Here is a 13777-nt window from a genome sequence, read left to right as displayed (position 1 = left end):
CTTCCCCGCAGACCACATCTGGGCAAGCTGAGAAGTATACCAGCAAGTAACCCGGCTGGGTGGCGTCCCTGTGGATACCAGGTGAGCGTAACACTGACTTAACAGTCTGCCCTCTCCCATCCTCTGTTGTTTTGGCAACCATATCCTCTCGTTCATTGGGCAATTTAGACCCCTGTTTTTGATCTTCTGGCAGCCACTGTGCAACATACTGGAGTTGGCTAGCCAGATAGTACACTTCACAATTTGGTAGTTTAATGCCTCCTTGCTCATACGAGTTTTGTAACTTCCATAATGCTTTTCTATTCCTAGATTTTTGGCAGATCAGCCCCCTACATATGCTCTGCCGTTTGGGTATTCTCTGTGGGATGTTTGCAAAATAGTGTAATAGCCTGGGCAGTACCACCATCTTTAATAACACCACTCTTCCCATCATAGTCAGTGGTTGCTTCGCCCAAAATACCATACTGTTTTCTATTTTAACTACTGCCTTCACTGTATTTGGCTTGTGTTCATCTTCGTTATCATGATATACGTCTAACTAAACGTCACCGTTTCCCATTTTATCTGTAGTACCAGCAGTTTTAGTTGCGACATTCCTGCGTATCTCCCTAGGGGGAATATACATGACTTTTTTGGGTTAACCTTTATGCCAGACAACCTCGCATACCTGTCCATAACCTCCAAAATGTATTGTAAGTTCTCTTCCGGGTACCTCGGGTACAGCAGCATGTCATCTGCATACATCAATATCAAGTGTTGCCCTCCTTTATTACTAATTCCTACTTCTTCATATTGCTGCCTTAAATACGGCGCTAAAGGTTCTAATGCCAGGATGAAAAGCATCTGGGATCATGGGCATCCTTCTCTGGTGCCTTTGCTCAGTTGCCACTGTTCTGAAATGCTTGCGCCGGTTGTGACTCGTGCCATTGGTGTACTGTATAATAATCAGACCCATCTCAGATACTCTGGCCCAATTCCGAATTCTTCCAACAGCCAGGGCCATTTAAGCGAGTCAAAGGCCTTTACCGCATCCAATGAGATTATCGCCACCTCTTGGGAGCTTCCCTGGACATAGTCTATGACGTGATGAAGTCTCTGCAGGTTGTCGGATATGTTCCTACGTGGTACATACCCTGGTCTGAGTGTATGAGTTTGTTTATGACTGGCCTAACCTATTTGCCATCACTGTTGTCAGGATCTTACTGTCCTGATTGAGCAGCGAGAGCGGTCTATAGGACACGCATTCTGAGTCTGGCTTATTGGGTTTGAGAAGCGGTATAATGATCGCATCCCATAGGGATCCGGGCAGTATAGTTGTGGCAAACACTTCATTGAGCATTGCCAGCATTGGGTGGGGGGGTGGAGGGGGAGAGTATTTCTGTCATATAGACTTTATAATATTCACTCTGGAGTCCATCTGCCCCTGGGGCTTTGCTAGTGGGCAATAGTTGAATTACTTGTACAAGCTCTTGTATCGTTATTGGGGCCTCTAGGTTCTCCTTTTCTGCCTCCTCTAGTTTGGGGATTGTAATCTCCGTTAATGCTTCTAGTATTTCTATCTCATCTTTGGTGGTGTCTGCATATAGAGTCTTATACATTTCCAGAAAACATTTGTTTACTCCTTCCTGGGTTTCTCGTATCTGACCGTCTGTCCCCGTATTGCTCTAATAGTATGTCTAGGGTCTCACTTTTGTATGAGCAGGCCAATAATCTGCCTGGCTTGTCTCCTTCGGCATGCTGCCTTTCCACATATTTCCTATAGGTCAGGTTGCTTAACCTCTCCCAGCACTCTCTGCACGTTTGTTGTAATTAGTTTATAGTCTTGGCCTCTTCTGGGGATCTCGTGCCCTCTCGCATCCTCCTCTTCAACGCCCGTTCTGCTTTTTGTAAGTCCTGTGTTATACTGCCCTGTAACCCCTTTGATTTGGACATTGCCACACCCCTCACTACCACCTTAAATGCCTCACACACTATCCCAGCCGAGTCCACACTACCTGTGTTATGTGCAAAATACTCCCCTATCTCTTTTCTCAAATCTTCCCTGAACACTGTATCTTTTAGTGCTTAGGCTCAAAGTCTCCATGTAGGGATTCTCGCTCTAGGTGTTATAATATGCCACTGTACCACCAGTGGGGTGTGGTCAGAGAGGACCATTGCTTTGTATTCTGCTTGGGCCACTTCTTTTGTTAACTCTGTTTCCATAAATATATAGTCTATCCTTGTGTGTAGGTTCTGTGGTGCTGAGTAGTGCGAGACACCCCCTGTCCTCTAGGTGTTGCAACTTACATACATCTACAAGCCGGAAAGCTTTTAACAGGGTGCCTAGTGTCCTTGTTGCCGGGGTTGGTTGTGTGATCTTGCCATCCTACCTATCCATCATTGGGTCCAGGGTGCAGTTAGTCTCCCCCCTCCCCCCACACCACCGCTCCGTCCATGTATGGACTTATTTTGGTATAGGGGGTCCTAAAGTAAGCTGACGTGTCTTGATTTGAGGCATAAACGTTGATGATGCTCACATCTTTATTTTCCACCAGCCCCCTTATCAAGACCATCCAACCATCCTTCTCTATGGTGGACTGTAGCAACTTGAACGGGACATGTGGAGCTATCCATGTTATGACCCCTCTAGCGTATGCTGAATATGTTGCTCCGAGGGTTATCCCTTTTCATTTCCTCGTCATCACATCCTGCTTTTCCTTGGTCAGATGAGTTTCCTGCAACAATGCTTTATCTATTTTCTGTCTTTTCAAATACATCATGACCTTATTACTTTTAATGTAATTGAGCCCCCTCACATTCCAGATTGCTATCTTCATTCCTCCCATCTTATCCTTTTTCCATTCCTCCCATCTTCACTCCCACCCTCCTCATCACACTTTTCGGCTTGTGTCTGTAGGCTTCTTCCTCTTTAACTTTCCCAACTCCCCTTCACCTCTCCTATTTCTCCAGCACCCTTCCTATCCCAACACACCCTAACTGTTGCCCAGCTCCATCCCTGGATCTCAGACTACCCTGCATCTAGTCCCTTACTCGGCTACTTGGATACCGCACTACCAGTGTCCTGACTACACTACCTACTGGGGGTGATAGCGTGTTCCCTGGTGCAGCACCTGTGTCTCCTGCATTCGGCCAAAAATATGTTGCACAGCTATGTGTATTTTACATGTATATCAGCATTGTATCACTAATCTCGACTTATTCTGCGTTATACTCAAGTCCATAGTCACTATCTTGCATTAATCGTTACTCCACTGCATCCGCTCTGTCCAAAAGTTTGCGTTCGTGGAAAAACCTGTTCACTTCTCCGCTCTGCTCTCCGTCTGTTCGTCTGCACTCGCCGGGCAGTTCCACGTGTCCATCCACTTAGTCACATCTTCTGGAGATTCGAAAAACAATGCTCTGTCTTTATGCTTTCAGTTTGGCAGGGTACAGCAACATGTATGTGATTCCAGATTCCTGCAACCTTCTTATGACCGACACATAGCTCAGTCGTTGTTTCTGTACCAGGAAAGTATAATCCGGGTACGCCATGATAGTCGCAGACGCTCTGCCGATCGTTCCTACTATGTGGAAGTGCTCCAGGATTTTCTCTGTCTTTGTAGTTTAATATTTTGGCGATGATCGGGTGGGCAGGGGCCCCTGGTGGCAGCTTTCTAGTCAGGGCCCTATGCACTCTTTCCACTGTGAACCCCTGGGTAAGCTATCCACCTCCAATTTCTTGCAGCAGCATATTTTCAATGTAGTTAGTCAGATCTGCGCTCTCCTCTCCTTTCGGCAGTCCCACAATGCGTATATTGTTCCTGCGTGCCCGTCCCTCTGCTTCCTCGGCCCTGCACTCGAGGTTGCGCACTTGTTATTGCAATGTGGAGACGTCTTTGGCGGTGGCAATGCATGTGCTCGTGTTTGTCTTTACTTCCTTTTCTAGCCCACCTGTGCGTTCAGTGAGCGCTCCGACATCTTGTCTCAGAAGGTTAACGTCCACGCTGACGGCATCAATCTTACACTCTAGGGATGGTTTCAGCTCTGCAATGGCTGCATCGATCTTGGACTCCCATGATGCTTTCCGCTCTGCGATGGCTGCAAGGATCTGATGGTCTTCCCGTTGAGGGGTTATTTCGCCTTGCATACCTTGCATCCCGGCCTTGACGTTCTCCACTGCCTGGGTTGGTTTAGTAAGGATGTCTGACGGCTGCTTCCCTTTGCGTTTACTGGACTTTGCCGCCATTCGTTCTTACTCGGGATAATGAGAGCTCACTCCTTTATAGCCCTCTGCGTTGTTCTCCTCCTGTGCCTTCTCACTGTGGCGTGCCCCTTTTGTTCTGTGCATGTGGCAGTCCTGCATCCTTTTCAGTAGTGCCCACTCATCTGTAGACCTTTGCGATCCTCCAGAAGGGCTGCTCACCTCCATCCGCCACTCAGCAATCTCTGTATCTCTCTGTATTGTCGGCCAACTGTTGTGCGGTAGGGCTATGCGCATGCCTTCTCTCATGCCCCCACCCGTGGCGCTCCTCTCGCCTTGCCCTATGGGTGGTGGGCTTCGGTGTAACAATGTTTTATTTCAGGTTTGGGGAGCCCTCCCGTAGGCTGTACCTTGTCCAGTGTTCCTATTATCTTTGTTAGGGGGCCCGGACTCTGCCAATCTTAGTTGCCCTCTCACCACTGTTAGGGCCTGCCCATCAGCCTTGTCTCACTTCCCCAAAACACTTGCTTGCAGTCTGTTCGCCCTGCCTGGACGCATCTGCTGCTGTCGAGTAGTGATCTCTCATGATCATGAAGCTCCTTAAAGTTTGTTCCGACATTCCTCAGTATGCTGCACCATTCCCATGCAGTGCTTCGCGTTGCATGTGACCGTTGTGTGCGCTCCCAACGAGTATCTTCGAACTTCAGTCCTCCCAGTTTCCTCCTCATTACCGGTACCAGCTAATACGCTGCTCCTCAGTTTCAGTCTTGCATTAGCGACAACAATGTACCTTCTTCGGCCACCAGGTCGACTGCTGCTACATCAGTGACCCTTCGTTCGAGCCGCAGGCTGTCTTCCCCCGCTGGTTATTGTGGCTTTCTAGGAAGCCCTTTGTTGTCGTTTCAGGTGTGCCTGTTCCCAAAGCGGATCCCACTGCACCGTGTTCTTTCCAAACACTGTGCGGCTCGTCTGCTTGCTTCTTGCCTGGTTTCACATGTGTTTGAATGGTACAGCATTCAATGTTAGTCTATTTGGCAGTCACGTGTATTAAGTTAACGCCAATGAGGTGTATGCCATCACCCTGTTGCTGCTTCACTGCCTGTGTCTCTTAGCGAGCGTTCCTTGCTCTTCGGGGCTTACTTGCCAGTTGGCTGCGGATATCCACTCGTTCCAGCCCGCAGTGTGTAGGTGGCTCCGCTTTCATTCAGTGCGCTCCTCTTTGTTGGGATCTGATCCACTGTATCTCTGCCGTCCCCCGGCAAAAGCAGCAGGTTGTTCAGGCCCTTGCGTTCGCCACCGCCGATGCCCCTGCAGCGATTACAGCTGGCTGTAGTGGTGTTCCCTATATTTTGCAATCCAGCTCCTGCTTCCTATTGACTCATAGTGTTCTTTGTCCCATGTCTTCACCCCGGGATTGTCTCCTAGCTCTTTCACTCATAGCTGTAGATCCCCCTCCTCGGATTTTCTCACAAATACGTTCTTCATATGCCTGGCATGTTCCTACTGCAGTATGTTCTTTGGTAACACAAGTGCACTATTCCTAGTACGTGTGCATGGCAGGATAATGAAGTTTCACACATTTGTGCAGTGTATAAGAAGGGGATCAGATTTTTCACAGTTACGAAGTCACAATGTTGACAGATGAACAAACACTTAACCCTCAGTTAAGTTTTTGGGGGGCATGGCTAAGCAGCCATGAGATGAACAAGTTACTCTCTTACCTGGTAACGTTCTTTTGATGGGATGGTCCGACAACGTATTCCATATCTATGACAGTAATCACCACAGCTGTGCTGCTTCGGAAAATCTTTCGACGTCTGCGTCCTGCGTCAATGACATTGATACGCCGCCCTTGAGGACCTCCTTCGACGGCCGACGTCACTGGATGTTATAAGGAGGACGCACGACACCAGTAGCCTCAGTTCCGTTTTTTCCGCGAACGTTTTGCTTCGGAGATCTCGGCACGCCTCGGCTCTTTGGAGTATCTGTTCTTTATCGGTTCTTCGAACCTGTTCGTTTGCGAAGTTATCCTTCGTGATGTCTACCTCGTCTTCCACCCCGCGTGCGGGGACTGTGGGTCCAAGATGTCGGTGACGGACTCGCACAACGCCTGCCTCTGGTGCCTCAGTGAGGCCCATGACACGGATGATTGTGTCTACTGCCAGTGCTTACGTCCAAAGACTTGCGGGAGCACAAGAAGAAACTGTCGGTAGGTAAGGTGTCTAAGCCGCGGAAGTTGAGGTCAGCGGGGCTTTCGACGGACGATTCGAGGGGCAACTCTCCGCATCGTCGTCGGAAGTCCAGTGGGTCTCGGTCCCGGAGTAGGTCCCGCCACTCCTCTGCCTCTTCAAGGCACTCCCGGAAACACCATCATCGGTCACCGTCCCCGTCCTCATCCGAGGACTCTGCCCGTAGGCGGGTCGCTTATCCCACCAAGCATGTGACGCCAGAGGAATGGGCTTCCTTCATTAAGAAAATGCTAGCGATTCACGAATCGCAGGGCACTGGTCCGTCCGCGCCTCCGAGTGGGGTCAGTCGTGATCGGTCGAGAGACACCGCTCGTAGGCCTTCGGGCTCTGGTGGTCGGCACGATTCGCGGGATAGGTCCCGCTCGGACAAGAGGAATTGTTCTCGTCATGCCTGTTCCAGGTCCCGGTCCTCGAGGCGCTAGAGACCTTGTGCACCTGTGGTGTCTTCGAGGAAGACGTCGACGCCTGTGGCGCCGAGGTCGTCAACGGACTCTTTCGAGGCTCCGCCTCCGAAGAAGTCGTTGACAACATCGGTGCCCAGGCTGTCGAGGGACATGCTCGGGGCTCCGCCCTCGAGGCCTGTGTCGACACCGTTGATGCTGTCGGAGCCGCATTTGGTGTCAACGCCGATTCATTCGACGCCTTTCGAGGCTGTTTCGACGGGGGTACCCCCTAGAAAGGCTCTGGCCAAGGTCAAGCATGGCTTTGTTCCCCATTCTGTGCCCTCTTACCGCCATCTTCAGTACATTTCAGAGATGGATGAGGGCTCTGATGATGGCATGGTTCCTGATACGGTGCCCGATGAGATTCTCTCGGGCCATAGCCAAATTGAGGACCTGCGTCAGTCCCTGCACGGTGCCAGTGGTCTGGACACCTCTCTGGAGGTGGAGTTTTGTAGACCTGAGCCTGGCACTCATGCCGACTCCTTGTACCGGCGCCTTATGTCTAGGGTCACTGAGTACTTTGGTTGGTCTGCTTCCCAGGGGATTTTCTTCAGGATGACCTTACGGATATCCTCGACCAAGGTCCACCAACTGACCCGGTACTGCCGTTGCATATGGCTCTACAGAGGAGGGTGGCGGCGGCGGCTTGGACTGCTCCGGAGAGTCTCCCGGCAGTGGGCCAGACTTCGCCGCGAAAATACCGCCCAGCCAGTAGCGACCCCTGCTAATTGACCAAGCACCCCACTCCGGAGAGTTGTTTGGTGCAGGCGGCTATGGCCCCAGCAAAGCAGGCGTTGTATCCTACCATCCCTCCTGATAAGGACGACAAACGTTTTGATGGTTGGGCGAAGAAAGTGTTTTCTTCAGGGGGTATGGCGCTTCAGGCAGCCAACTCCGTATGTGCCTCGTCTCGTTTCACGCACACTCTGTGGAAGTGTTTCCTTAGCGGCTGAACATATTCCCAAAGGGGATGAAACGGGATGGTTTCCTTGCTATGGTCCAGGATGGCAAGGATGCCTTGTGTGAGGCTGTTCAGTCGGGTTTGGACATGGCAGATTGCGTCAGCCGGTCCATGGCGGCGAGCACCGTAATACGCAGGTTTGCGTGGTTGCGGAAGTCGGGGTTTGCTCCTGATGTGCAGGCCCGGCTCCTCAACATGCCCTTTGACGTTGAACACCTTTTTGGCAGCAAGGCTGACGAGAGCCTTGAGAGGTAGCAGACCTCCAAAGCTGCAGCAAAGTCGTTGGGCGCTGCAGTTCGACAACCTCTGCCTTTTCGTCCTAGGGGACAGCAATGGAGGGGAGGTTCCTTTCGTTATTACTCATCCTTTGGTAAAGCGAGAGGAGCTGCCAGTCAAAGGGGCCACCGTAGGAGTGCCAGAGGTGGAAAACAAGGTACTCGAGGTGCCAAGGCCACTCGGGCAGTTGCCTCTTTGCCCTCAGGCAACGCCGCAGTCGCTTCAGCTCAGTCATGAGGCCATGTCCGATGGTTCGCCAGTTGGGGGAAGGCTGGTGCAGCATCTTGTAGAGTGGCGTGCCATTACTTTAGATGTGTGGGTTCTGGAGATCATAGCCCACGGCTACTGTCTTCCTTTCCGGCAGAGGCCTCACGACAATCCACCGGGGAATCTTACTTTGAAGAGTCCGGATCCGCTCCTTGCGCAGGAAATTCAATCCCTGCTGGAGAAAGGCGCCAAAGAACTGGTGCCTGTAGCGGAGAGGAACAAAAGATGGTATTCCCCTTATTTTTTGATTTCCAAGAAAGACGGGGGGTTGAGACCCATTATGGACTTGCGCAGTTTGAACAGACTCCTCAGGAAGGACAAGTTCAAGATGCTTCCTCTCTCTCAAGTCCTCCAGGCCCTTCAACTTCAGGAGTGGTTGGTGTCTCTCGACCTCAAGGATGCTTATTTTCATGTGCCGATCCGTCCAAAGCACAAGAAGTACCTGAGGTTCGCGGTTGGCGACTCACACTTTCAGTTTCGGGTCCTGCCGTTCGGATTGCCCTCCGCCCCGAGGGTCTTCACCAAGCTCATGGTAGTGGTGGCAGCGCATCTCAGGAAAGGGGGGATTCACGTCTACCCCTACCTGGACGATGGGTTGATCAGGGCGCGGTCTCGCGAGCAAGTCCTGGATCATCTGTCCGTCACCTGCCACTCCCTCCACAAGCTGGGCTTCTCCCTCAACTTAAAGAAGTCCCATTTGACGCCAACTCAGAGGCTCCAGTACATCGGAGCAGTGCTCGACACGTCCCTGGGGCAGTGTTTTCCTCCCCAGGTGAGGGCTCATCACATTCAGCAGATGGTGCACAAGTTTCAACTTGCCCAGAATCTCCCAGCGTTTGAGTTCTTGAGATTGCTCGGCCTCATGGCATCCTGCATTCTTCTGGTGCCAGAGGCCAGGTTGCGGATGAGATCTTTGCAATGGGCACTTAAGCTCCAGTGGTCTCAGTCTTCCGGCAGGATGTCGGACCCTGTTCAGGTGCCGTCCTCGGTCGCCCAGGACCTTCTGTGGTGGGCCGTCGAAGGCAATCTGATGAAGGGGGCTCCCTTTTGGCTGCCCTGGCCGAAGGTGACGATCGGGACGGACGCATCCGTCACGGGATGGGGAGCTCATACCAACGAGCTGACAGTCAGCGGTCGTTGGTCTCTGTCGGAGTCCAGACTCCATATCAATCTGTTGGAGCTGAGGGCCGTCAGGCTTGCCCTGAAGGCTTTTCTTCTGACTGTGCGAGGAAAGAATGTCCTGATCCTGACGGACAACACAGTGGCCATGCACTACCTCAACAAAAGTGGGGGCGGGCAGTGTCACTTCCTCTGTGCAGGGAGGCGATGCAGCTCGAGTTCTGGGCAATCCATCAGGAAGTTTCGATCTCGGCAGTTCATCTGGCCGGAGACGAAAACGAGACGGCGGACGCTCTGAGCAGGCATAGCGCGATCTCTCACAAGTGGGAGTTGGCTCAGGAGATTCTCCTGGAGATCTTCACCCTTTGGGGGACCCCTCAAGTGGGTCTCTTCACCTCCAGTGTCAACCAGAAGTGCGAAAGGTTCTGCTTGCGGGAATTTCCTCCAAAAGTAGCCTTAAGAGACGCGTTCGTGGTGGAGTGGTCATTCCCACTGCTGTACGCGTTTCCTCCAGTCCCCGTCATCCCACAAGTGCTGCAGAGGTTACGAAGGTTCGGTTCCCGGATGATCCTCATTGCTCCAGCGTGGGCCCGGAGGACGTGGTACCCGGACCTTCTCGACTTGTCCATCTGCCCTCCACGTCGTCTTCCCTACCGAGACGATCTGCTCTCACGGGAGGGGGGGGTCAGGTTCTCCATCCAGAAGTCAGATCCCTCAACCTTCACGCTTGGTTTCTGAAAGGTTGAGGTATAAGCATTGGGACCTCCCTGAAGACGTGATGGAGGTGTTGCTTTCGGCCAGAAGGCCCGCAACAAAGTCCCTGTACCGTTGCCGTTGGCGAAAGTTCTGCGACTGGTGCAGGGTTAAGAATGTGGAACCTTTTGCATGTGACATTCCTGTGGTTCTGTCTTTTTTGCTTTCTTTAATCCACAGGGGCTTGCGAGTGGGTACTGTTAAAGGTTACCTGGCGTCGCTGTCCATATTTAAGCGCTCGTCTGAAGAGTGTTCTTATTTTAAAATTCCTTTAATTTCTCAGTTTCTATGATGGCTCACTAATGTGTTCCCTCCATCACCTTTCCAGGTGCCCGGTTGGGATTTGAATCTTCTCCTCAATTTTCTGATGGGTGCTCCGTTTGAGCCTTTGCATTCATGTCCTTTGAGACTAACTCTTAAAACTGTTTTTTTGGTTGTGGTCACTTCCGCTCTGAGTGAGTGAGTTACAGGCACTTCAGTTAAGCCACCCTTCACTGTGTTTCAGCAGGACAGGGTTGTCCGAGTTCGTCCTTCCTTTCTTCCGATGGTGGTGTCGGAATTTCATTTAGGCTAGAAGGTTGTTCCTCTGGCATTTCATCCTCCTCCACATCCTGGTAAGGAAGAGGAGAGGCTCCATAGGCTTGATCCTAGGAGAGCTTTAAGCTTCTATATTTCACGCATGTCCCAGGTCAGAGTGGACGACCAACTCTTCATTGGTTACGCTGGAAAGCATTTGGGACAAGCTGTGACTAAGCAGACTTTGTCTCGCTGAATTATTCTGGCTATTTCTGAGTGTTACCGCGTGGCGGGTAAGGACCCACCGGTCGGCTTGTGGGCCCATTCGACCAGGGGTATGGCTGCCTCTAATGCCCTACAGAGGGGTGTTCCTATTCGTAACATCTGTGATGCAGCCACCTGGGCTTCGGTCCATACTTTTGTACGTCACTACTCCCTCGATTCCATCCGTGGGCAGGATCTGGCCTTTGGCAAGGCGATCCTTTGCTCTGCAATTTGATTGGGCATTCTAAATTTCTTTTTATAAATTCTTTTCCCACCTCCTTGCATTGGTACTGCTTTGGGAGTCTGTTTTAGATATGGAATACGTCAGAGGACCCAATCCCCTCGAAGAACAAGTTACTCTCTTACCTGGTAACTTTCTTTTGATGGGATGGTCCGACGATGTATTCCATATCGCTCCCTCCCTGCCTTCCCCGCTGCAGAATTTCTTATGCGATTGCGGCTTACGTTTCCGCAAGGCTTTCTGTGGTCAGACTGGCAGAAGACTGGTGCCACACTTTCTGGGGAAAAAAACTACAACTGAGGCTACGGGCGTTGTGCGTCCTACTTATAACATCCAGTGACATCGGCCGTCGGAGGAGGTCCTCAAGGGCGGCGTATCAATGTCATCGACGCAGGACGCAGACGTCGAAAGATTTTCCGAAGCAGCACAGCTGTGGTGATTACTGTCATAGATATGGAATATGTCGTCGGACCATCCCATCAAAAGAACGTTACCAGGTAAGAGAGTAACTTGTTCATCTCATGGCTGCTTAGCCATGCCCCCCAAAAACTTTACTGAGGGTTAAGTGTTTGTTCATCTGTCAACATTGTGACTTCGTAACTGTGAAAAATCTGATCCCCTTCTTATACACTGCACAAATGTGTGAAACTCAAAACTGCCACTATGGGGAAAAACATAAGAAGGGTTGTTAATTTCGCTTGGCTGAAAGATGAACTCAAGAGCCAAACTATGCTGCAAAAAAACCAACAAAAGAAACAACTGGCACAAAAAGCAGAAAACGTCTGCGTGCTACGAGAGACTCAATCTTTGCAACCTGTAAAGCATTAGTTCAAAGTAAAACATACAAGTCAACAATTCAAGGGGGGTTGTGTAAGAGGGAATCGGGGAAGGGTGAATGCTTATTGTTGTTAACAAGAAGTGATGTGTTTCAAACTGCTTGCAGGGTACAGTTGTGTTCCTGGATTTATGATCCTATGCATGAGCAAGTGAATGTGAATTCAAGGCGTTGGTAAATTACACATCTTTATGGGATAGTTGAAATTTAATTTCGGTTGCTTGACAACGATGGAAGTGATCGGCCGTAGAAGAAATACAGCCATCACTGAAATATTTATATTTTGTAAGGTGGAAGGGATGATTACAAACTTGGCACGCTTCAGGAAATTGTATAGTGTGATCTTTTTTTTAAAACGTGTTAGCAATTCAGTGTTACTGAATACCTATACTCTTTTGGTGCGCACGCTGTCTGATTCACAGTAGTATTTCACTTGCTCTTGTAAGATTTATACTCTATTTTAAAAGAAAGTACCCGAGACATTGAATTTATAATTTTCTGTGAGTTTATTGGTATTTTGTATGTTGATGATCTTTGATATTTATATAAATTGTTTATACGGGGAGTATGACTGTATGATGTCTGTAAAGCATATAACCTCATAAAAAAGATAGTATGACTTGTTATAAACCATTTGCGGGGTTCATTTAGATTCCTCAGGTTATGATCCCATGCAAAAGATTGTGAAAGAGCACACTCTTGAACTTAGGCTAGTTCTTAATTCAAAACCTTTAGGATGTCAGGGTAAAGGGAGTGTGGGGGTTAGGAGTACAACATGCTTGCCATAACCAGCAACAACAGAAAATACATTCTTCTAAATATGCCATACAGTACAGTTGTTTGACAGTAGTTTTTATATTTTCATTGCAGGAGTCCCGCGTAAGAGGCCATATGTCACGCCAGGCTACTCAGGGGATGCCAATCCGCAACACTGGCAGTCCAAAATCAGCCGTGAAGGCCCGCCAAGCTTTTTTCCTTCACACGACAAGCTTAACAAAACTTGCCAGACAGGTCTGCAAAAACACACTGAGGTTACGGCAGGCAGCAAGACGACCTTCTGTCCCTATAAACTGTGCTGCCATTAGGGCAGAATGTAAGCTGGTTTTACCTTTCTAGCTCTATGTGCGTGCTTCCAATCATTGTCTGTCTTTTTTGTTTGCAATAAACATTCCTTGTCTACAACCTTTTTGTTTTAAATATTTTCTTCAAATCAACATTTGATCAAGTTATTTGCAATATCCACACATTTAAACACTGGTGCTTGTGTTGGAGCCTTTAAACCAGTAAGAAGATAAATAATGGTTAAAAAATGAAGACTGTAAATTGTCTATTTCACACCCTCAGTTATCATTGTTTATTGCAATACAAACCTGTACCATTTGCAGCACTACATGTACGAATCATAATTGTGTAATTCCAGCATTTGTATTTCGAGCCCATATGATGAAATACAAACATGCACGTAAATTATCAACATAAAAGTACACACCTTTTTTAATCGTGTACAAAAGTATCTATTTGTAAATTTGACAATAGTTAATGTTTAATTACCAGAAGGTTGATTTGTGCAAGTTTTATTGCCACCATTTATATACAGTTTTTCCAACATTTTATGTACTCGAACATTAACCATGCATGCTCTTTTTGTATTTTGGTTTTTGTTTTCATTTTCT

General features: G+C 49.3%; 1 protein-coding gene across 4 annotated transcripts in view; it reads left to right on the top strand.

Moving 5' to 3' along the window:
* Positions 1-13777, top strand: part of MTA3 (metastasis associated 1 family member 3) — a 1736304-nt gene that overhangs the window by 987442 nt on the left and 735085 nt on the right. For all 4 annotated transcript variants that reach the window (XM_069608476.1, XM_069608475.1, XM_069608474.1 and 1 more), the window contains one exon: positions 12975-13197. In XM_069608476.1, the coding sequence (XP_069464577.1) occupies positions 12975-13197 (223 nt within the window). The remainder of the gene's footprint in view (positions 1-12974; positions 13198-13777) is intronic.

Source organism: Ambystoma mexicanum, chromosome 4q (assembly GCF_040938575.1).
Source record: "Ambystoma mexicanum isolate Mex_15411 chromosome 4q, UKY_AmexF1_1, whole genome shotgun sequence".
Classification (NCBI taxonomy): Eukaryota; Metazoa; Chordata; class Amphibia; order Caudata; family Ambystomatidae; genus Ambystoma; species Ambystoma mexicanum.
The sequence above is the reverse complement of the archived record's forward strand: the minus strand, read 5'-3'. Positions and strand labels throughout refer to the sequence as shown.